The following is a 25,005-nucleotide window of genomic DNA, read 5'->3' as shown; positions in this document are numbered from 1 at the left end:
TGGGGAAAAACACATGAAAGAGAGAAAATGGTGAGTAACATCCCTGAATGGTGCTATAGACACATACATGCACCCTGTTTTTATCAGTCTGCATCAGCGAATACATTGCACCCAATTCTAACAGTTTCTTCTTAAAAAAAGAATAAAAAAGGCAGGCCTCCTCTTTCCGAAGGAATGTTAATGCCAATGGAAAGTCAGAACAAACAGATAATGCTTGTTTACCTGCAAGAGATGCATCGAATCCCAAGACACTCAAACATATCTATCACATATGACAGTTTCAGAAGTCATATTAGGAAACTGCTTAATGCTTACCTTGAAGTCTTACTTCTTTCATTTGCTGAGAACCCCTGGAATACATCACGCTCATTCCTACCTCCACTGGAGCAACAGAAATAAGGTTTTTTACATAAAGAGAAAAGCATAAATTGCAGGAAATATTGCAAATATTGATTCTGCCACCAAGGGCTTTACATTAGAGACTGATTGCTGGTATGGAGCTGCAGGAATCAAATCTTTAAAAAGAAAGGATGCATTCAAGTGCATGACAAAATGAAGATAGGCTACAAAAGCTCCTGGTAGCAACCCACCACTGCAGGCTACTGCTCCCAAGCAGCTTCAACTGGAACTCTGGCTTTGCTTTTGTTTCCTCAGCCATCTGTATTTTAAAGCACAGGCAATTAGCAAACATTCCACCCCAGTAATGTGGGCTACAGATCCCAAGGAAAAGCTTCTGCTGATGGGTTTCAGGTGAGCAGAGACTGTTCTGGTTTCCTCCTACCACCCTATTCCAGCTGCAATCGTCAGAACATTACAGAGGGGCTGGGGAGGGAGATGCTGTAGGAGCCATGGGACCAGGATGAAGTTCACATTGTACATGAGTGATATACAGTAAAAATGTTGTTCTTTTTAGCCAGTTGCCCCACTGAGGCTGGGTCTGGAGTACACTGTGTGTAACAGGATGGTTTGTGTGGCAGAGACTCTGGTGCTGCAGGAACAAGGCCAGGACAGAATAACCCTGTCCCTATGAGCAGGGGTTGCCAAGGAGCACCAGGAGCTGCAGACCCATGGGGCTCCGCAGCTGCAGCGCTGTGGTTATCACTGTGGTTACACAGCAAGAGCAAGTGGACCTGAGTGGCATCTGCCCCAGGAGGAAGGCAGAAAGGGGGGGTCACATCTGCCAAACAGCAGGGGTGCTTTAAGAGGAAATGTTATTAAAGATCTCATGAACATTGCATACCCAGTTAATTGAGGGATAAACAACCCCAGGGCGCGACAGGCTTTCACCTTCATGTAGCACAGACTCGATAGGGAAGAGCGAATAGAAGCCATTGGAACCTTCAGCTGAACAAAACAGAGTTTTAACATTGTGAGGCTTTCCCAGGCATCCCCTGAGCCCAGACTCTCCTGTGCCTCTGTGGAGGTGAATGAACACCATCCGCCGCAGAGAGGTGCTGCTCACCGGCATAACCAACGTGGGCATTAATCTGCAATGTTCAACCGCTTCCTCCCGGGCGGTCACGATTTAACGATGCACGGAATGTCAGCTGCTCCATCACAGCACCGTGAGCTCCTCCTCTCTGCCACACAAAGCGAGAGGGGCTGGGAGCTGGAGGTGCAGGAGGGAAACCCCCCCCGAGGCTGGTCCTGGCCCCCTCGCACTCTGAGCTCCGGCCATGTGAAACATTCCTGACTCGTGGCAAAGCTGCGGGGTCCGCACTGCCCCTGCCCACCCGCAGCCCAGGGCTCTGCAGAGCCCTCTGTGCCCATGGTGGCCAGGACACGCAAAATGAGGCTTTTAGGGTCTGGTCAGAAGGGGAGCAAAAAGAGGACAGAGACCCCGGGAACCGGCTGGAACAGAAGATGCTGGAATCAGTTAAAACAGTGACAGCAAACAAAAGGAACCGCAGCCAGAGGAGCCTGGCACCAGCTAAAGAGCCATTCCTGGTGCTTGTGGTGGATGGACCCTGGCTGGTAGCCACGGGCACCACACACCCACCCGGTGCACAAACCTGTCCCACACACCAGCCTTTCTCTGAAATGATGAATGCCAAGTGAGGACGACAGCATCAGCTTCAGCACGTGGTGGTCAGGGTCACTCCAGGCTGGTTTGAATTGCTCCTACACCCTCTGGGTACCGGGGCTGCGGTGTCCGTGTGTGCTGGCAGCTCATGGTGCCAATTCATATGGCAGAAAATGGAGCTCTCCTCACGCCTCCCAACACAAACAAGGCTTTATTTCCATGGGTCCTCTGCAGCCAACTCGTTCTACAGGAGCACATCCTCCTGCAACCAGTGCCCCTGGGGCTGCAGCCCCACACGGACCTCTCCGCTCAGCCCCAGGCACCCGCTCCCCATCAGGGGGGACCTGCAGACCTCAGACTTTAGTCAGCATCCAGTGTCCTGTCCTGACCCGCACTGAGATAGACCTGCTCCTCCTCTCCCACTGCATCACCCCAGGAGAGCCCAGGGATCTGGTGTGTGTCACAGCAGTGCCTAGTGCGGTGGCAAACGGGTTGCTGCTTCGTGTAAGTCACAAAGCTATTTATTCCTCCTGACAAGTGTAATCATACTATTTCAATATTTAAAGTGAAGCACTTGCTTAGTCCAGCTCTCTGAGGAGAAGTCACAGGATTAAAATCCATCTGTCGGGCACGGTTTAACACAAAGCAGCAATAAGGCCTCAAGGCAACACTACAGCAGCTCTGGGCTTCAAAGGATGAAGAGCAGAGACAGAACATCACCACTGTCACCACCAGACCCGACACAGGTTTATCTGCCTGTTGGACACGCTGTGACCATCCTGCAGCACATCGGTGCCATCCTGCTGCTGGTCACAAGTTCAGGTGCTGCAAACATGGAGGTCTGAGTGACAGGAGCAGAGTAAATCCTGTGCTTTCACGGGTGGGTGCTGGCAGACGACAGCAGTGTGCTGAGGTGCTGCACATGCCAGGGTGATGTCTCAGACCGATGCCATCCGTGGCTGCTGCAGCAGCCCCAGGGCAGGAGCAGGGCTGGCTGCTGCCCACAGGACCCTCACCTCAGTCCCCTCTGCTGATCCCCTCTGTGCTTTACTGAACACAGGCCAGGCTTTAAACACCTCTGTCCCCAGCCATTGACCCAAGCTCCAACCTGGACCCAGGGCCCTTCCAGCACAGCTCAGACCCTTTCAGCCCCAGCATCAAACCCAACATCTCCTGGTTTCCTCCAGCTCCTTTGCTGAAGCTGCCACCAACATGGGACACAAACGATCCAGGATGGTCCCCAGTAGTGAAGGGAACCACATGGAGGTCTCTGGAGAAGCTGTTCCCCTCCCCTCTGCAGGCCAGGGGCAGGGTTTGTTTGCTCAGCCCTGCTATGGAGCAGGATCTGCCCATGGAGCAGCAGTGGAAGCACAAGAGGAACCAAATTCATGTCAGTTTTCAGAAGTGCTGTGGGAATACAACACAAACCCCTTCACAGCTCCTTCCCCACCGTGTTGTGAGGGTTTCACATGGCCTGGGAGGGTCCAGCCAGAACAGTTTTGGCAGGTGGTTAAATAACCCTTTTAAATCACTGCAGAGTAGTGGCCAGGCCACATCCCTCTGCAATTCCAGCATTCCCTGGCCTCGGGCTCCCATGCTGGCACCTGCCCACACACAGAAACCTCCTCTCCCTTGTCTGTTGTGTGTATCTCAGATGTGTTTACACTCTATAGTGTGGTCTGGTGACCTCAGAGAAACAAACGTGGAGCTGCTCTAAACATGCACCTTGTGGGGTTATTTTCAGTCCTTTTGGCATGTTTCCATTCTTTCCTTGTAGCCAAAATTAACACAAAGTTAAGGGACAGTTTTAAAAGCATTTACAGTTGCTTAAAGACTCTGTTCCTGGTTCAGGAGATGGGGGAGAGGTCCTTTAACACCAGCAGGTGAATAGACAAAGAAAGAAAAGGGCTCACAAGTCCCTTTTAGACCACACTCGTGTGCAGCCAAGTGATGGATTTAAAAGGTTACTGCTGGAATACGGTTCACAGCAGTCTATTGCAGTGAATAAATATCACGTTTACATATCCATTATAACAAAACAACGCTGCACTCCCATTACTTCACGTTGGTTTGCCATCTGGAAGCTAAACAAGCTGTGTAGTAAAAAGAATTCGATTTTGCATTTACCAGAAGGAGCCACGCAAGTTTCAGCTGATAGCAGGCTATGTCCCAGCCTTCACAAGCAGAAACGTGCCCACAGGAGAACAACTTCACTGGGTGGCATCAGCCCAGGGGTTCCTCCCGTTCAGCCTGGGACACACACACAAGCCAAGGGTGAGCAGTGGTGCTGCCACGCTGTGCCCTGCGCCAGGTTCTGTGCTGCACGGTCAGAGACACCCGAGCACATGGTGCTGCTGTGCCCTGAGCCTTGCACCGACAGATCCCGTGTGAACAGTGCTGCCCATCACCACCCCAGGCACCCCGAGGGCAGTGGCTGGGGTGTCTCCAAGCCCAGACCTGGCAGAGCCCCCCCAGAGACGATGCCAAACATGCTCCTGTTCCATAAGCAGCCCTTTGGTGATTGCTGAGGTGAACTGGGCATCTTCCTGCTGGCAGTGGAAAACCACCTTGCCAGTTCTGAGCTGCTTCTACCTGGAACCAGCTCCACCAAGGTCCCAGCCCACTTCCCGCTTGAACCAAGCCCCAGCGTCAGACCCTCTGCCCCAAACACTGCTGTGCAGGTAAATGCTGCATCTCTGTGGCACCTCTGGTCTAAAGCAGCACTGGGAATCGCTTGTGCAAAGGTGTCTTGTGATACACACCTGCTGCTCTCTGGCCTTTCTGTAACTGATCAGTTGTGTGACTGAGCAGGAGGCTTTCCTGCCACAATTCTGATCCCCAAATCCTCATTCCAGCAGTTTGTTTGTTTTTAAATGCTTGAAATAAAGACCAGGTCATTACTGGGATGATTCCATTGTAAGAAAGCTGAAGCCAGGAGGGGAGGTTAGACCCAGCTTCCAACGGGAGGAGATTTTGTCCAGTACTAACTGAGTGCAAAGTCTCTTCTTTCACACTGCAGGTTCTGCAGCACTTTTCAGGAGTGCACAGGGAGAAAGAGGACCCTGCGCTACCTAAGGATGACTGTGAAAAAGCTGGTCAGAAGTCACACGTGCTTTCTGATATCAGCTTCAGCAGCTCGGCTGCCCACAGCCCTATTCTGGATTCCTCATCCCATGGGACAATGGCTTTTACCAGCACCACTGAGCTCCTGCTCCTTGTCTGGAGGCCACGGAACTTGCCAGGAGACATCTCACTGGTGACGCAGCCGGGGAAGGTGAGAACACAAACTCCTGCATGAGCCATGGGGCTGCCCACATTCACACATAGGCCTGAGCTCACAGGCACCGAGCACATCCCTGCAGCACTTCCAGCCTCCTCATGCAGCTCCACAGCACTAAACCCAGCTCATCAGCCACCTGCAGACACCAGTACCTAAGACAAGAGACAGAGCACTTTATGATCAGATTTATTTAAGTCCATTGGCTGGTTCACTGTAGGTCATACCCAAGGCTGCCAAAGCAATCTGAACATGTTACATTCACTACAAGATGCTCCCAGGTTTTCCCAACTAGTCCCATCCCACAAAAGCCACAAGGTCCCTTCCTTCACCCAACGCCAGGGCTCATGTTAAGGGCAGCGGGACTCGAGTTGCAGCACGGAGCTGAACTGAGCCCCTGGACCCCGGTGCCAGAGCCCTGGCACCTCTATAACTACCCGCGTGTGTGCACATCCTTGCATTTACAAACCCACCATCCCGGTGCAGAGGAGAAACACCGGCTTCACTGCTAACTCCAATCACTGCCCATCACTGGAAATCGGATCACTCCTTTGGTAAAGCCAAGTAGGTCCAAATGACTCCAAAATACTTGGATGGATGTGGGGTTATGAAAGTGAAGCTTAAGCAAGGCTCAGCCCCACCAAGATTTGTGGGGACACTAGAAGACGCAAGGCATTAATAGAGCTTTATTTAACTGTCTTTAAAATAACTCGTTTCTGGCCTAGCAAGCATTTTGATAATAGATCTATGACATGCTTTGAATATTTCCTTAAAAAAAGCTGAAGACATTTTCCCTACTCAAGAGTTATCTACAGGAGGTCTCTATGACACCATCTCCTCTTTTACATGTCTACCCCTAACAAACATCAGAGAAATACGTCAGATGCTACAGGTTAAACTTTCATCATATGAGAAAGTATACATCTCTAAAAAGTGTATTTTCAACATGAAAAGAGCTAAAATCACAATTGTATCCCATTGCGCAATGTGCGTGAAATCCAGACCATTTGCACAGCTTCCAAAGTGGAACTCTGGAGAACAGCAACTCGGGAACAGTGACCGCAGGGAAGGGGCTGCCACCCCTCTCCTTCAGAGCATGGAACTTTCTATGCTATTGTCAGTATCTTCGGCTACGAAGCCAGCTCTTGGAGAATTTCAGGTTGCAATCACTTTAAAAATCACAAGTCATTTGTCCTTAATTTGCCAATTTTAATGAAGAAAAACCATTAATTAGCATTTCCATGTACAAAAGTCCAATAAAACATGATTTTTTTTCCTTTAAATCACTGAATGGGAAAAGTTCGAATTAAACTTATTCAACAGTAAAAATCTTCCAATTTCCACTAATAGAAATTTTTTGCTGATGTGACTATAGGATAATGACTATCCAGAAATAAATAGCTATAAATACATTCATTGTTCCTATTCCAAAAATAATCACATAGGGAATACACAAAACTGAAATTAACTTACTTGAATCTCTTTCTTTACAATGAGAAACGGGCAAGTTATAGCAGAGGGACTCAAGACAGGAAAAAAAAACCCAAGTAGGGAATAAATTGGTCCAGTATTGACATTCATGAAACATACCAGTTAACATAGTTCATCCTTTAAATGACACTACTCAGTCGATTTTTATTTGCTTCGGGTATACATAATGAAAGCAGTTTCCTTTGAATCTTTGCTGAGGACAGGTATAGTACCCTGGAGACACTGTAACAACCCCTTCAGTATGCATGTGCGTATATATAATTATATATAAATAATCATGCATCCACACACACATTTGTATATCAACACTGCATGTGACGGTTAAATCCATCATCATTCATCATTGGCAGCACTTGTTCCTCTGACTTGGCCTTGATTACGTAACTGCAGAGAAAAAAAACACACCATTAAGCATCAACAGGTTCCCCCAACAGCAACTTCCAAAGAGGCAGTTTCATTAAACTCCAAGGAAAATAGGGCAGGGTGGTCAAAACATCACCAGGACAGAGCACATCACACCAAAGCAATGCAGGACCTGGCAGGGAACCTCAGTTTGGGTGCTGTCCTCTTGGGGCAGCAGCTCCAGCCTCTGAGGACTAAAAACTGCTTTGGCTGGGGATCCACCTGCAGCATTAACACAGCCACAGTGGGAGACACCAGCACTGGAGTCCTGGCACAAGGCTCAAAGCTGCTCCTATGCAGCTCTGGGCCAGCCCGCTTCCCACAGGAACTGCTTTAACACCATTTACTATTTGTAGCTACCTGTGTGGAACTCTATTTCCAAAACTTGCCGTGCTTCGAAGATGACAGGCCACAGCTGCCCTAAGTTCAGTGGACTAAGCCCACACATCACTTTGCTACTGAGCACATTGCAAACAATGCTCGTGGCTTTCCTGATTTGTGCCCCAAAGGCTCCCTGCAGGCTTCAGAGCTCAGTGATGAACAGGTCGGCACTTTGGTTTTCTGCACTAGATAAGCACAAAGAACCAGGTTATGTGGCCAGCATCGCAGGGATCCTGCCACCACACTGAGTGCTGGCCCAGCCTCACACAGCGCCCATCCCTGAGGCACCTGAACACCAAGGGTCACCCCCGGCTGTTGATCACCACAAGGTTATCACACAGGAGGGAGGCCAGGCCTGGAAGCGTTATCTGGATACACAGCCATTTGGACAATTTCTGCCATCAACTCCCATCCATCAGAACATTACTCATGTTTCTCCCTTTCCATCCAGCAGTTGACTTACACAGCTTGATTTGCCTCAGAACCTACAGAGAACTCCTCTAGACGTCAGCAGCCAAAGTGCCTCGAACGGAACCCTTCTTACGCATCTAAACGTAAAATAAAACTGTGAGCTACCACATAAAGAACCTGTCACACCCATGTTAGTAAGAGAAGTAATGCTCAACATGACCAGGACTGCTTTCCCATGGACAGCATCAGAAACAGCCCCAGCTACAGCTGAGGGAGGTTGGAGATGGGTATACACTATTTCTTTTTGGTGAGGAAGCATGTGCAGCAGCTTTATAAATGATGCTTCTTAAATGTTTGACAACCCATGATGCTTCGGCATGGAGCCACCATGCTTGAAATACCCAGTGTGGCATTTCCATCCTCAAAACAGGGTGTCATTTAAACCACAACAAGGAGTCAGATATATAAACCACTAAATGAAAGATAAACAGTGAGAAAAGGATGGGCTGGGACAGAGAAACTCTGGAAGGACACTGATGAGGATTCAGAAAGGAACAAAAATGTAACAAAGTTCATCCTTTAAATGACACTACTCAGAGATCCCGACTATAAAAAATGACTTTAGATGAAGAACAGGACCAACAAAAGAAGTGAAATGCGCACCAAATCCAAAGAGAAAGATTAGTTCAAACCAGGAAGAAGAAAGGGTGTTAATGAGAAGGGGAATGATGACAGGAAGCGATGCAAGAAAATGTGATGCTGCCAGTATCATCAGGCTTGCCTCCTGCAGTTGTTTGGGTTTAAGCACCATAGAACTGCACAGTGCAACACTCATAAAAGCTGACTGCTCCTCTGTAGGGATGGAAGCCTGAAGGTATTCCTGTTGTATAAAGCACCTTATCACTGAGTGCTCACTTCCCAGAGGTCCTGGCCATAAAACCAATGTTTTGTGGTGTACTTGGGATTTAATGAAGCTTACTGCTTAGCACACTTGCTGAAGTAGTTGAATATGAAACATAAACCCAAATTATTTGGGATAAAAATCAGCATTCATGTTTATTTGGCATCATATAAAGGTGTTAGTAGATATTCCTATTATAATAGTTGAGAAAACAAAATGTTTTAACAGTAGATCCCCACTCCTCTCCGATTTCACAATACACATAGTAAAGGTGTGTTAGTGGAACTAATCAATAAATTTCTCTTGTGAAAAACTTCAGTTCCCAATGCTAACGTCTTACACAACAAATTCTTTGAAATTAACTATTTGCACTGCTTTGCAAAGCCAGAGACTAGTAAATAAATACATTCAATATTTAAGCACACGTGTTACACCTGGAAACATGTAACCCAGCTTCTGATGAAGAACCAAAAAGCAGCAAACATTTTGCAAAAAACATTTAAAAGCCATTACTTACCAGTGAGAACTGGGAAACAACTCTCTCTACAAGATGCCACATCCACAGTCCAGAGACACACAGAAGGGAAATTCTCTCATGCACAGAGATGTGTCAAGTGCTGCTCACTCTCTCCAAGACACACTCTCCTCACACTGCCACTAGCCTTTCTCAGAGAAATGGGACAAAGTTGATCTCACTCCAGATAAAGAACCATGGGTGTGCAAAAGAACCCTTCTGGCAAAAATCAGTTACAGAGAGGAAAGTGGTTACTCTTCCTCCTTCACAGACATCCAGGAATAGGTGACTCTAGGAACAGGTTCTGGCATAAAGTAGAACTAAAGAAGAAATCCTCATGACCTGAGAGAACACCTGCCATAACCAAAACCATCCAAATGCCACTGAGAGAACCCCATGTCTGCAAGTGAGTAAGCAGCATTCTTTTCAAAGCATATTCTGGGAACTGCCAGAGCAGTTAAGCCCTTCAGCTTATCTGGAAAGCAAGTTTGGTTTTGCCAACATCTACCTACCAACACTCAGAATAGTGAAGAAACTTCTTCCAAATCCAGAAGACATCTCTACACAATGTAAGATCATTCCATACAGATCATCCAAACATGGAGAGCAGAACAAGTGGGGATGGAGAAGCTACAGCTAGTTTTGATACTATGAGATGTGGTAGGCACAAACCAAAAAATGCCCTTCAGAACTACTGTCTGTGGGGCTAAACCACCAGGCAATCACCTAAAAGATGTCTGGCAGTTGAAATGAGTTAAACCACACAAAAAAGCAAGTTATAGCTGAAGATAAATCATGTTTTGAAATAACTGAGAGAACTGAAGGAAGGTGACAAGCCGAATGGGTTTGGGGCATACAGCAATTGGCAAAATGGGAAAGAAACTGAATTGCAAATCCACAGACTGCAAAGAACCAAAAAACCTTGCAAGATTTAAAATGGGAAAGGTTCAAGCCAAAGATCACACTCTAGAAAGACACTACAGAAAAGGCTTCCTGCCTAGTCTGTGATGTTCCTCCACCTCTTAAGGGAAAGAGTAAAGAAAGTGGCCTATGGATGAATTTCCTTCTAGGCATCAGCCCAAACACAGACCACGCTATACATGTTTGGTCCTGACAGACACTAAAGCATGAAAAGCAACACTCTCTCAAGCCCATTGATTTTACTGACTTCCTCTTTTCAAGTACTATTCTAAGTTTCAGTGTGCTTCTCAGGATGAGTGAACAACTGTAATGTGACATATAACAGCTTGCTAGGAGACATGTTTGAAGAGAAAAGATAATCAGATCTAATGATGGTTAGGAGGACACATTATGGAAAAGCAAGTCGACAGCCCTTAAGCCTAACTGGCAAGTGGTAAAAAAGCACCAAATGGGACTTTGTGCAATGGGATGGTGCCATAAAGAAAGGTGCTCAGGGCAGACATTCTGAATTCAGTGACAACAGAAATATCTACCTTTCAGCCACTGCCAGCTTGACACACACAATATCCAGAAGCTTGACATGCATGGGTCTGCACAGGACAACCACTAAAGGGGCTGTATTGTTCATCAGCAATTGCCCAAACACAGACAAAGAGAGGAGCACAACATAATTTCTGTCAACTCCCAAACAGACAAATCTACAGATAGAGAGCACACGACCTCGAACTGCAAAAAAGCATTCTTACCGCTTCCAGCTCCTTTTGGGTTTCATCCTCCATTCTCCTAATGTCTTCCATGGTCAGGTCAATCCACTTGTCAATCCAACAGAACAGCTGGCGATGAAAGTTGGTAAATATCCTTTTTTCTTGCTTTAAGAAGATAAACAAGGATTAGATAACAGGCCTTCATTTTGCCAAAGCCTGCTGAAGCGACTGCAGCTACTCCATGGGAAAAGCTCTAATCCTCAGGAGTAGCTGTCTCCCACTGCACAGGCTCAGTCTCCCCCAGTGCTGGACTCACAGACCCACCTGCCTGCCCACCCCAACCTAACACCCAGCAAGACAGCACTCACCTTCTGAATGAAGTTTTCCACTTTGTTCTGCAGTCCCCACCATTTAAATTTGATAGTCACCAACTTGTAAGCACACATTTTTGGACACTCTTCATCAGTTGCCAGCTCCTTCTGTTCAGGGATAATGGGAAGGAACCTTCACTTTTTTAAAATGTTTATTTCAGTTGAATGAAATATAATTATTAGAAATTATAAGTCTAAGTATTACAGTAGAATATGGTATCATATTATGTTATGGTAAATAAAACACCACTATCTTACTATAATTAAGAATTAGATTCTAAGTATTATTAAAGCTACAGTAATACTTAGAATTTTAAGCACTAGTAAATACTTAGCACTGTAATGTGAACATAGAGCAACAGAGATTAACAATCAGGTTAAATCTGTAAGGCAGTTCCACTCACATTGCAGACATACACTGTCAGTCTCTGTCCTCAGGGAAAGAACCAAGCAATCAACAAAGGAAAGCCAATAGTATTTAAAAAAGAGGTAAAAAATTGTGTGTTTGGCTTAAGTAAGCAGCAGTTGCCATCAGAAATCCAGTTTCTTATTCTTTAGATCTTCAATAAACTAGTAGAAAGTAGAAATGCTTTACAGTTTTTTTTAAGCTTGATTTCTTTTAACTGTCAAATGGACAACTCCATTTGGACATGCACACAGTGAGCAGATTGACCTGGTCACAGAAAAATCTGATGTACAAATATCTGGGTGAATAACATGTATTTAACACAGAACTTTTTGCACAAATACTCATCACCAAGGAGCACTTAAATGAAAACCAATTATCCTCAGAAGACTGATGTTCTATTCATGAGCAAAAAAAAAGTGCCGCTGTTGTTTGCTATTCCCAAACAGTACAAGTCTATGTCCAGGCATTAGTAAATGGCCAGAACTAAATGGAACACCCAAGTTTTGTGCCATCAGTTCCAGGCATTCAAAGTCTTCCTGCTCATTCTACAGCTGTTTATAAAAACCATACCAGTCTCTCCCCACTTTCTTTGCGTCACGCAGGCTCAACCAGGCCATTCCTGCATCAGCCTCCTGCTTCCTTCCTGAGCAGGAACAGCAAACTCCCAAGGCAGGATGCACATTTTCAGCAGTGTACAAAAATAATCCCTGTGACACTTTTACCCTGCCAGGAGGAACACTCAGCCCAGGTAGAAGGAGCATTCCAACAACAGGAGATGGAATAAAAGCCTCCCCTCATCATCACCTTTAAACACACAATATGTTTATTCTTCCATGAGACTAAGCTAACGCTCAGGCCCAGGACAAACCCATCAGCCAGAACAAAGGTCTACCTGCCTCAGTATTCAACAGTGGCTAACGGCAGAAAACTATGGGAAAATATGAAACCCAAGGGAGACAATCTTGATAATTCACTTACAAACTCTACCAACATCCAGCTTTTTATAAACTGTGAAACTATGTGCAGCAGAACTACTTTCTGTCCTTAGACACACAAAGGGAAGAATAAAGGCCGTGTAGGTATGTGTAGATTGGGCACTACAGGGCAAAATCAGGGCACTGCAGAAGCTGGAGGGGATGTTCCCTGACCCCTGGTGCAGGAGCCTGTTCCAGTGTTTGACCATCCCCACAGCAAAAAAAGTGTTTTCTGGTGTTCAGATGGAATTTCATGTTATTTCTGTGGCTGTACAAAGGTGGAGCATCTTCTGCCTACTGCTTGCACAACCACATTTTAGGATAGGAAATTAGAGACTGAGAGCTTGCTGATGCAATGCATCCTGCTCTAAGATCTGATGCCTGCCTTGCTGCTTTGCAAAAAGTAGTGGTAAAATAACTGTGACATCTAAATAACAAACCAGAAGAAAATTCACACCTCTCAGAGTAAGCCCTTCAAACTGTACTTTGACAGAAACATTCATGCTGAACTTGTTTGGAAAATGAAAGACTGAGTTTGTTTATAAGAAAATTTAAGAAAGAGGGGCACCATTTGAAATGCATTCAAAACCCCTCAGCACTTCAGTGCAGTTCATCACAGCACACACTAAACACAAGTAAAAATATGCTACTGTCACTGACATTTTACTTACAGTAAAGAAAAAAATGAAAAATTATATTCTAATTGGTAACTAGGGGCTTGTTCCTGACAGGCTGTATCCACTCTGTGTATTTACTGTAGCATACAGCAGCTTTCTTCTCAGTTTCTATGAGGTTATCTGGTGTAACAGAGAAAGTTTATTTGGCTTTAGCAGAGATGTTGAACGAGTAGCAGACAGTACCTTTGCTTACTACCACACTTGGAATTTTCACTCAATACAAAGAAGAAAATTATTCAATTTCTGCTCTCTTCTGAGACTAACATTGCTGGTGTTATGGTTCTCTAAGGAACCGTGAAAGGTGATAAAGGCATTGTAACCTCAGCTCTCAGTACCTTCCAATTTGGCCCCAAAGGTCCTCTCTTCGTCTTAACCGACTGGAATAACGCAGGGTCTTCATCAGCTTTGTAGTCCTGTAACATAAAAAAAACCCCACAAGAGTAAGAAAAAACTCCAAGCCCACTCTATTAAGGTTCTGTTCAAGACTAACAGATTGTTGGAAACACTGTAAAACCCCTCCTGAGTTATCTACAAGTAAAATGTATAAGGGAAAACAAAAAAATCCAAAGAAAATAGATGAGTTGTGGTAAAGTTTCCTGTGCTAGAGCCTACATACAGAAGCTTTGAACCAAGATCTGTCAGGACTCAGTTAAACTAAATCCTGTTACAGACATTAAACACCCCCCAACCCCCCATCTAAATGAACGTCTGGATAGACAAGAGAGTATTGTAGGAACTTTTCTCAATGCACAAACCCTACCAGCATGTGAGGAAGACGACTGGACTAGAGCCAAAGTACAAATAAACAACAGTTCTTTGCAGAGTTTAAGGAAAATATCAGTGCAGTGAGAGCTTAACTCCTGACAGCAGCAAGTCCTTCTTAGGAAGAAAAACAGGCGGCAGTTGGAACAAATATTACAGCTAAAAAACCCTGAAGCCCTCTTGAAAGCCAGACAGGCAAAACATCATTATGCAGCAGCATAACAATATAGAGGAGCTAAAAACCATTTCAAAGAAATACACAAATATCATTTCATAGGCAGTTTCTGCTCAAATTCTCAATATAATATGCATGAATGCAACAAACTGTCCTGAAGAATTATTGAGACTGCGAACCACACACAATAATGATCACAACAAACCCAGGGCTTGGGTGTTTCTTTACAATTCTCATTTATGAGACCTGCTACAAGTAATAACAGCATTCCTGATAGCTCATAGTTCACTCTACCAAGCAGCATGAAGCTTGAAAGCATATACACAGGACAGAATGATTGTAAGCTTTTTAGAACCTAACATTAAAATGATGCAAGTCTGATGCTTTACCTGCAAATTCCTGAGAAAAGTTTCCTGAACAATGAGTGGTGTAAGACTCAGGACATGGGGACACAGCCTCTGGCTTTTCAACTCAGCATCCCGTGAGGTTTTAAACAGAACACTCAAACCATCAGTCAGCAGAAAACACTACATCTGCAACAGGGGAGATCCACCTACCAGAAAGCAGCCCTTCCACACAAGAATCTTTTAAGACTCTGCAGACTACAAGAGGAGCAATTCCTATATTCCACTGTATTGCTTCCAGCGGTGGAACAAGGGATACTACTTACTGCACAGCTCATAGAAATCCTATCTCTTGGCGCATGAATAAAGTAATTTCACTGATTTGTATAAAACTGTATTTTTAGAACTTTGTTTCAAGTACCATAATGAGACCCACCACGACTTAGAACATTTCATGTCTTCATTGTACAAAAATAGCTATAAACCTGATTTCAATGCCTTTGTTTTCACCACACTCTACTTTCTTACAAATTGTTTCCAAAAACGTAGCCTCTCCTGATGTTAACTGAATGTTCACTTCTGCTTACTCTTGAAAAAGTCTTACTCTCCTGGGAAATGACTTTTATACACAAATCACACAAAGTTAGAGATTGGATGCTGGAGATGATTAAGAGAAGGCAGGGTTAAATTTATATCTAAAGAAAGCCACAGATGTCAGCCAATTTCTTTCTATACATACTTTGATGAGCACGAGTCAGCATATGAATGCCATTAGTATCTTAAAGAAATTACTATTTTTATATTTATGCTGATTGTAGTTCTGAAGCTACAGTAACTGCTACACTACAATGGGTTGGACAAGGTTCATTCTCTGAACAAAAAGATATATCTGGAATATATGAAACCTTTTATCAAAATTGCTGGATCTTATAAATATAGTTCCATTCTCTCATCCATGCTGTTATCCAAGATAGTGCATTTGAGCTGCTTTTCCAAGCAAAACTATGACTGAGAAAATAAATGTACAAAAAAACTTTTCCTTTGGCAACACTATCCTTTGCCCTAAAAAAGATGAGGGCACCAAGAAACCTACCAGCCACTTCGAATAATTCCCAAACCACAAGCACAGTTACAAGAAAAAAGCCATACGATATGCCTGACTTCAGAAACCACCCAACAGAGTGAACCAGTGACTGCTCCAGCATCACTGAACAAAGACACTATATGTCGGGACTAACAGAAGACACTGAAAACAGCTGATGCTTTCACAGGGAACAGTTACCTTCCAAAACCACTTGCCTTCTCTGAAGGCATAAAGTGAGAGTATAAATCCAGGACATAGTTGGACTACCAAAACCAAATTCCACATGTCCATTACCTAAATCCTATAAAGATACTGGCTTAAATGGAAAGTCTCTCTCATGGAGTCACAAGTGCTAAGAGAAAACAAAGGTCAGAAACTACAAATTCTCCTAAGAGAAGAGACTACAAGAGTGGGTCCCAGAGAACTGTCTAGTCCCCAGCTGTCTAGGAAAGGGGCAGAGCAGTGGGGTGGGAAGGGCACCAGCCTACAGAGTTACCAATGGCTGCACAGGAGTTTGGGTACAAAGTCAGTCTTTGTTTAATGAAATCAGGACTTGGCAAAACTGAGTTTCTGGGAGATGAAATGGAAATGAAGGTTTGAATCACGTGGTCAAAGTGAGTCCCATATATTGTCACACAATGATGAGCTCTACTGTGAACTTGGATTTCAAAATGTCCATTCAAAGTATTTGCTACAAGCACAAATGGGTTTAGAAGTTACTAAAAAAGAAAGAGAATGCAGAAGCATCATAAGATATGTAAAGAATCTGGATGAAGCCACTCTGCATTCACAGATGTGATACTCTGCAAGTCAAATACACAATAAAAAGTATTATAAAAAAAAAGGAAGAAAAAAAGAGGATAATGGACTGAAAATCATCCCAAGGATTTCCACACATGAAATGGCTGATAAACACAATAGGCCTGATATCATCTGGAGCTCTGGAAGCTCTTTAAATACAGATTGATCTTTCAGAGATATGCATATCCCAGGTCCTAGTAGGCACTTCCCAAATTTCTTATTCTTCCATGAGTATCTGCTACAGGCCACTAAGAGGATATTGGGTTAGATGAATCTTTGTCCTGAGCCAAAAGTAGAACTTCTTTTAGCACAGCACCATCTGTCAGTCTTCAGAACAAAGGAGGTGAGGAAGGCAAGCTGAGGAACAGTGCAAGAGGGTACAGATCAGGCAGTGCTGTTCACCAACAGTACCTCAAGCACAATAAATACTTGGGTTCAACTCGCAGTAACAAGCACAATCCTTTGTTTACATGTACGGTGGTCAAGCAAGCTCTGACAGCTGCCAGCATTGTAGCTGTCTGCCACAATTCCAGGCATGGAATAGTGAATGCACAACATTAATTTGCCTGCCAGTTCATCTCTAAGGTCATAAGGAATGTCTGAAAGAACAAGGGGGAGTAAAACGATGCCTCACTGCATTAAAATAGGCAAGACATTTAATTTGGTTTACAGGGAGAATCTCCATATGAGGCATTGTCACACTTGTAAATTCACAGATCACCCGGTAAACATTGGCTAAACCACAGTGCAGGCTATACACCTATACCAGTAATGCAAGTGGAAATTTAGGAAGCACAAACCTTTCCCTTTCACACACCACAGCCTTTCTTCTCCTTCCCTGCAAAGGAGTCCTCTCTTCACAATACAGGATATCCACATATTTATTTTCAGAAAATAACAATTAAAGAGTGTAAAGAAAGTCTCCTTGCACAAAACCAAGAGAATTACATTTATTGTGCAAACACAAATTGCTAAGTGTCAATATTGGTGCATACCATTTTCCTACTACCCCAAAATTAATGATTACACACAAAACGGTCCTGCTGTTAAAACTCAATCCAGTCAACTCCAGTAGACAGAGATGCATAGAAAGCAACAGCAGTAAAACCAGGGAAGTAAGGCAGCCACAGAAGTACAGCGAGGCTGCCCTCTAAAGCTGCATGAACCAGTATCTAAAATCAACACATCTGACCTTCTTAGATTAATCATATACACTACAGAGAAACTGGGCATGCCCTGGCTGTTTGCACTGGCATCCCAGATTCCCCCTGTGTGCTGGGCTGCACCTCCAGCGTGTGAGCAGCCAGTTGAGGGAGGGGATTCAGTAGACTGAACTGTAAATGCATTTACCAAGTGTGAAACTTCAGAATTAATGACTCTATTCAAGATGATTTTCATTTATCTACTGGGTAAAAATCACTACCATTTCAGTTTATTCACAACCAACAGAAAGCATGGACGGAATTAGCTGCATGCCACAGCCCTATCCCAATAGCAGAGCATTTACTTACTCCTGGCTCTACTTGAGTTCTATCTGCAATGTCGATATGGACAACTTCAACCGTCTTCCATGTGTTGGGATCTAAATTGTGCACCTGCAAGAAGGGAAAAAGCCTTGTGAAACAAACATCAGCCTAAGTCACACCAGCATGCCTAAGGTAAAAGAACATGAAATTAAAAAGAATGTACTTAAAATCTACTCAAGCATTTGAGTGACCTCAATATAAAAAATAAAACCTTTCTCTTGTTCTTGCATCTCTTTAGGCGAGACCTTAAAAGGACTTAACTTTTCTTGTTTTACATTAACCACTGCTAGGGCTTTGACTTCATGCAGTAGTTACCCACCATTACCAGTGCATTATCTGAATGACTCTATGTTGAAAATATTACTCATGATTGGTATCCAAATCCCAACTCACATTTTCTGATGTTCCCAAATCTGGTTTATGCCAGGTCTCAATTTTTATGAAGAAGTCATCTTTCATGTATTCATTCTGTAACAAAATAAAAGAAGCACAAGAGTGATTACACCTCTCTGCCTAAAGTGCAGGTAAATCTAAGTCACCACTAAGCCTTGACTAGCAACACATTCTGTTTAAATAACAGAATAATTTTCAAATTATGAAGACAGTTAAAAAAACTAAAATACATTTCCATGAAATTTTGAATAAATCAGACAAGGGCAGGGAAACAGCTAATGAACAGTCTATGTTACTGTACAGCACAAGTATGATCGGGAAGGTCCAGCTACCACTAAGTTGTGTTTCTGAAGACTAGTGCAAGCCACTTCTCATGTCAGAAGTAAGGAAGCATACACTGGCATGCACCTGTACCACAATGAGTCAAGCTCAACAGTTCACAAACTCATTTGTTACACCCACCTAGTGACAATCTAAATTGAGTTTGCAAGTGAGCAGGTAAAGCAATTTAATGTGAAACTTATAAACTTCCTTGGACACAGCACTGAAATACATACACACAGAAAGAGTCTCAATGATCCCTTGTCCACACATCTTAAAACTCCCCAAAACCCCAAACCCACAGTTATTATAACCCATTTAGATTCTCAATTGACCTGTTTGAACTGAGGCTGGATTTCACTTGGCAGAAATGGGATTTCAGATTCTGCCAGCATTCAAGAGTGCAGAAAACTCTGAATTGGCCTTTTTTTCCCCTTTTTTAGTATTATGTCTTACAGGACAGACATCATGCAGCTCTAATGGTACATAAAGGCATAAAAGATGTAAAAAATGAAAGCATTTCTCTGGCAAATTATAGTTATTTCTAAATATAGCCATGTGCAGACAAATAAAGTAACAAGGAGCTGTATGCCAGAAACCCTAGCAAGACATGCAGGAAAGGTTGGAGCTTGCTTGCTAGACTCAGAGTCAACTTTAGCAGTAGTAATAGAGAAAATACATTCCGAAAAAACCCCAATAGGACTGATAGTAATTCAGATACTCACTGTCACAACTGGCCATTGGAAACACACACAATGAAAATGAAAAAGAAACAAAGTATTATTAGATGCAATTCTTTCTGAAAAGTCTCACATATAATGATTGCTTCACAGTACAAGAATCATCTAAAATCAGTCTAACAGCATTTGTGTGCAGAGTCAGTAGAGTTCAGCAGACTTTGATTTGCTTGCCTTAACCTTAAAAGCTCTTTGTAAGGTACTTCAAACTGTTCAATAGGAACAGAAAAGAACTAGAGCCTTCTCCTAGAACTTAGGCAATCAAAAGTATTAAAATAAATCAGTCACCTTATTCTAACAGGCTATGAGGAATTAAATTCTTTTCAAACAGGCTCTGTTCTAGATCATAAGAGAATCACCTCTTTGGTCTTATGCCAGGGACACAGGACGCAAAGACTCTGTAGGAAGCAGCAAACTGGTTCCCTGAGGCTGTTCTTCAGAAGCAGCCCTCCTCTTCAGAGGAGATCTCACAAACACAACATTAACATTTTAAACATATTTTCCACTTGATGGTACCCTCTTTTCTCTTTAACCATTTAAGACTATCCCTCAACTGAACACTGACAGCAAAACATACAATGAGAGACCTACTTGTTCTACAGTAGGGATATGCGTTCCAAGCCTTCTCATGGAAGACCAGAGAGCCTTCTGGCGCAATCATCCTCACAAAGCCAGGAACTTTACTGTGAAAAACAACATTTTAGAAACGTTTGCCAGCTGAAATTCCTCACTGATTTCTTCCAGCAGATTTTACTTAAGCACTTTCAAGGTTATGATGGCCAAGCTGCCCACAGTTAAATATGCAGGAACCCCAACAACGCTACTGAGCTTGCTTTCCTGTTCAGGAACAGCAGACAACTGCTGACAGAGAGGTCTGCTCCAGCAGAACTGCAGGCTCACCAGTGACCAAGCCTGCAACCCGGCTGCCCAGAGGGAGGACTCAGGGACTTTAGCTGTGACTGAGGAGGAAAACTGCAGCTCACCCGAGGCATCAGAATCACCACCTCTGGTAACTGCCCTCTAAACCAACAGAGCACCATGGGAAGGGGGGAAAATGGACGCTTGGGGAAAGAAAAGTACCAAAAGCTGGTACAGATCAGATATTTCACATGGTCCTCCATTACTCTACCCCACATACTTCAAACCCACTGTATCTCACATGTCACTCACCAGAGCACTCATGCTCAATTCAGCACATTACACAGAGGTTGAAAAGCGCAAGGACCCACGGAACAACAGGAGGCTGCCCTCACTTTTAACATTCCCTGCTCAACACCAAGTGACCACAATACATACCAAAGTTGTCCTCACCTCTTTAAATGATAGATTTTGTGGGTATATTGCCCCTTCTCGCCATCCTTCTCATAAGGCTCGTTTTTTAAGACTTGAATTCCTTCACCACCTCCTGTTTCGTTTTTGCTAGCTTCTGCCACAGAATAAAGTTGCCCAACTTGATACTGAAAAGGTAAAAGAAGTAAAATTTCAATTTTAAAGTTAGCCAAAACTTTTAATGCATTAAAAATTTAGATACTTCCAGTGAAAAATTAGTAGAATAAAACTATCATTAAAGTAACATACACCATATAAAAATATTTAGTAAAATATGACAATCTGCTGGCAAAATGTATCTATAGTTCACAGCACCAGGTCTGTGATCAGCAGTTTCACTTTAATGTCACACTTTGGTAGAGCACAACAAAGATGTTACTCTTTGTTTTTCATATGCTAAAATCTAAGCACATACATTGTTCTTAGCTGTATAAAAGAAACGTAACTTTAAATTTACACATGGTGAAATAGCTCCAAGCCTCCCAAATTCATACTTCAAACGGACTAGTTTGGCCCTCACAGGACCCGTAAAATGTGAACTGCAGAAGAAAGTGATCACCCCACTTTCCCTCAGAAGCACATTCAGATATCCCATCGTGACTTCCATTTAAATGTATCTCAGTACCATTTAAGCTGCTAATTGAGATTTTGGAAGATGATTTTGTCTTCAGGAAAAGGACTGGAGTCACTCAATGCCTTCATCAGCAGGAAAGTTTTGCTGCAGTGCAGAACTGCACAGTTTTTCCTTCCTTGCTTGTAAGTATGGAGCAGCTCAAAAACAACTAAAGGTTCTTTACATGGAGGCATTTACCTCCTTTGGATTTCACTGGTCTACAAGAAGTCAACCCTCCCTAACTGCTGGCTTACACATGGTATAACTTTCCTGTGGCAGGCTGGTGGGTCACAGCACAGGGAAAACTGGGATCCAGGCCAGTCAGATTTAAATAAGACTCTACCATTGTCCCACCCATCACCCCAAAGCAAAAGCAAGCAGGATGAGGACGTACCTCTTGCACTGAGCAAGGTAAAACCACTCGGCTGAAAGAGAAAAAGAACAAATTTAACAAAAGTAACAACTAGGCTTCAACAGCAGGTAACATATAAACTGTAACAAAGACACTGGCAAAGGGAGTGTCAGAATGAGCTCATTCCAGTTTTCTTTTTAGAAACGTTCTGTGCCAGGAAGGCTGCATGGATACACTGCAACAAACCCAAGGGAAATCCAAGACAAATGTGTTACAAAAGGAAAAAAGTGGTCAAGAACATCAGAAGCTGCAGAGAAGGGCCACAAAATCTTGAATCTCCTTCCAGCTCTGCCATAACTTTGTACTAGGCTGAATGTGTTCAAACCCTGAGGCATGAGCTTCTGTCATAGTTACACCATGAGCAGTTTCATCAGTGCAATAGAACAGGACAATCCCTCAGAGCCTACAAATGAATTTAGGCAATGACAGCAGTTACGAATCACCTAAGAAGGATCCACAACTCACACCCTTTCAGGTGGCAGAAGTGAGTGCATTTGAGGTGAGCAGATCAGTTCTAACACAACTCGCTGTGCAGCCAACAGTGGTGCCAGGGATGCAGAGATGGCTTTTCACAGACACAGGAGCACAGAACCCTGCACTGACAGAGCCTCTCAGCTTCACCTTTCCTAATAAAATGGACAAAAATGATGCAAATTATGCTTGTGGCAAAACAACATCACAGAACTGCATTGTTCTTAGGGCTGACAGTGACATTACCTCCTTGACTGACAACCTTATGGACATTCAAACCCAATGCAGCACAATCATCCCAAAAGCACAAATATAACCTGAGCCTGCCCATGATGAGAACTTGCAGGATGTACACAGCCCACTGTCAGCTCACAGGAAACACAAGACAGAGACAGCTTCTCCTACAAGGACTGGAGTGACCTCTTGCTCCAACATGAGTGGGACACTTGGCTCCATATGTTGTCCCCTGGCCACAGCACCAGTACCTCAGCCCTGCCCAACTGCACCAGCTCTCTGAAGTTCAGGAAAATCTGTGAAGTATCCTTGGAAGTCCATTTAGAACCTAACACACATCTGCTACTACCTATTGTTCTGAACCTACACATCACCTTTACAACCACAGCAGAGGCCACCCCTGGAGATGGTTTGAAGCCAAAGGAGCAAGCGGGAGGAACACACCCGCTGGTGGCTTGCTGACAGAAGACCCTACAGGTAAGGTCTACACAGAAACATGGAGCTCCTGGCACCATCAGGACAGGCACCATCAGAGCAATGCAGGGCAAGACACCGCTCCACCACTGCCACTAAAGTCCCTTCCTAAGCAGACCGGGATCCTGACCCGAAACATCCTCAGCGCACCCGTCAGCCCTGCCGGAGCACATCGGGAACACGCCAGCCCCGAGGGAACGAGTTTGAGGAACTCGCTCTGCGGGGCCACAGCGCAGTGCTGAGGGCGGGGACTGCGCGCAGGAGCGCCCGGGCACGTTCACCGGGGGCCAAGCCGCCCCTTCGGGATGAAGCGAGAGACGGGAAAGCGCTGCGCCCGCCCGCGGAAGCAGCAGGAGGCAGAAAGCGGACCCGCACCCCGGCCTCAGCACCAGCCTCAGCACCAGCCTCCGCCCGGCTCAGGGCCGAACGCTCCGCTCCGCTGAGAGGCGGCCGAGGCCGGCGGAGCGGCCGGCGCCCCGCGCAGCAGAGCCGCGGGAGGCCCAGCGAGCCGCGAGCTGGAGCGGAGCAGAGCGGGCCCTACCCCGCCCGGCGGCGGCAGAGCCGAGCCGAGCTGGGCCGAGCCGAGCCGAGCCAAGCCGGGCCGAGCCGGGCCAGGCCGGGCCGGGCCGCGCGGGAGGCCCCGCGGTGCCGCTCTGTGTAGCTCCCCGCACCCGCCGCACTCACAACTCCTTGGTCAGCACCATCTTCCCCCGCAGGCCGCTCCGCGCAGGCGCCGCCCGCCCATGCTGCACCGCGCGCTTCCGGGGCAGGCCCCGCCCGCGCGCGACGGCTCCACCGCTCCCTCCGCGACGTGCGTCCTCGCTCCCGCTGCCGACGCGAGCGCGCGCCGGGGCCCTGCGCACCGCGCCTGCGCTGCCCTCCACCAATCCGAGAACGCGCGACCCCAGCGCGCGCCCCATCCCACCCCCGGGCAGCCAATCAGAGCGCACCGCTCTGTTCCGTTGCCTCCCCGCCTCTCTCGCCAGTCCGGTGACGTCATTCCGTGCGCCGCCGCCGGCGCAACCGCTGTCCGGAAGCCGCGGGCAGCGTCATCACCCGCCGCGGCCCCGCCCTGTCTGCGAGCGCCCTCCGCCGGGCAGGGCCTGCGCTGCAGCGGCCGCTCCTCCGCGCAGCCCGGCGGTCCTGAGCGCACCGCACCGCTGCCCTGCGCCGGGGGAGCTGAACCCGTGCGCTCAGGGAGCAGCGGGTCCGGCCGCGCCGCTCTCTGCGCCCCAGCCCAGCCCTGTCCTTGGGCATGGCCACCGAATCCCCGGGGCTGCCCCTGCTTTGCCACACGAGCGGGACGCGATCAATCGGCAACGGAACCGCGAGTGCTCCGTAAAGGGGAAGGCGCTTTCATGGCTGCAGCAGCCCCGCGGATCCGCAGCTGCCGTGTTAATGCCGCCCTCTTGTGAGAGGATTCACAGCCGCACATGGGGACACCCGAAATTGACGCTCAGCTAACACGGTTCAGCCCCGCCTGCACTCCCCGGGCCCTCAGAGCCGCCGGTGACACGGGGCCACCCGGGTTCTTTAAAAGCAAACAGAAAAGGGAAAGAGCCGACGAGTCCCGGCTTTTGGAGGTGTGAAAAGAGGCTGGAATCAGCCCCAAGGGCAGAATATACCCCATGAGGCTCCCGAGCCCGTCCAGAACCCGAGACGCTGCTCTCCGAGGGTGGAAACTGCCGGCGGCCCTTGGGGTGCTGGTGCCCCTGCCCCAGCAGCCAGCCCTGCTCCGCGCGAGTGAGTGGCAGGGGCGGGACACGCTACAGGGTGAAACCTTCACATCTCCCGGCTGCCTTTATCCAGCACATTCCTATTCATACAAACAGGGGAAGCTGCCTAAAGCTTTACCCGAGGCATTGGATCCCAG

At 45.9% G+C, this 25,005-nt stretch overlaps 1 protein-coding gene across 2 annotated transcripts; it reads right to left on the bottom strand.

The window, feature by feature from the left end:
• Positions 1 to 6,488: 6,488 nt before the first annotated feature.
• PITPNB (phosphatidylinositol transfer protein beta) lies at positions 6,489 to 23,922 on the bottom strand. Of its 2 annotated transcripts, XM_034068223.1 has the most exons (12): positions 23,817 to 23,922; positions 21,936 to 21,966; positions 20,911 to 21,056; positions 20,191 to 20,282; positions 19,588 to 19,595; positions 18,542 to 18,616; positions 18,134 to 18,217; positions 13,792 to 13,869; positions 11,394 to 11,504; positions 11,068 to 11,190; positions 8,038 to 8,122; positions 6,489 to 7,175 (listed from the first exon to the last, which is right to left on the bottom strand). In XM_034068223.1, the coding sequence occupies exons 1-11, from the start codon at positions 23,834 to 23,836 to the stop codon at positions 8,075 to 8,077; spliced, it is 816 nt and encodes a 271-aa protein (XP_033924114.1). In that variant the 5' UTR covers positions 23,837 to 23,922; the 3' UTR covers positions 6,489 to 7,175; positions 8,038 to 8,074. The 2 variants fall into 2 exon arrangements, with proteins under 2 accessions (XP_033924114.1, XP_033924113.1); XM_034068222.1 differs by lacking the exon at positions 8,038 to 8,122.
• Positions 23,923 to 25,005: the final 1,083 nt, after the last annotated feature.

The sequence above is a fragment of the Melopsittacus undulatus genome, chromosome 12, assembly GCF_012275295.1.
Source record: "Melopsittacus undulatus isolate bMelUnd1 chromosome 12, bMelUnd1.mat.Z, whole genome shotgun sequence".
Classification (NCBI taxonomy): domain Eukaryota; kingdom Metazoa; phylum Chordata; class Aves; order Psittaciformes; family Psittaculidae; genus Melopsittacus; species Melopsittacus undulatus.
Note: the sequence above shows the minus strand (reverse complement) of the source record. Positions and strands in the feature narration are given on the sequence as shown.

What these genes read in the sequence shown, in the direction of transcription:
- PITPNB (XM_034068222.1), bottom strand. Translation starts at nt 23,836, where the DNA reads ATGGTGCTGACCAAGGAGTT. An exon ending in AAAATCTATCATTTAAAGAG is followed by an intron (nt 20,283 to 20,910) that starts GTGAGGACAACT and finishes TGTTTTTCACAG; the next exon opens with TAAAGTTCCTGGCTTTGTGA. An exon ending in GAACTCAAGTAGAGCCAGGA is followed by an intron (nt 13,870 to 18,133) that starts GTAAGTAAATGC and finishes TTTATGTTACAG; the next exon opens with GACTACAAAGCTGATGAAGA.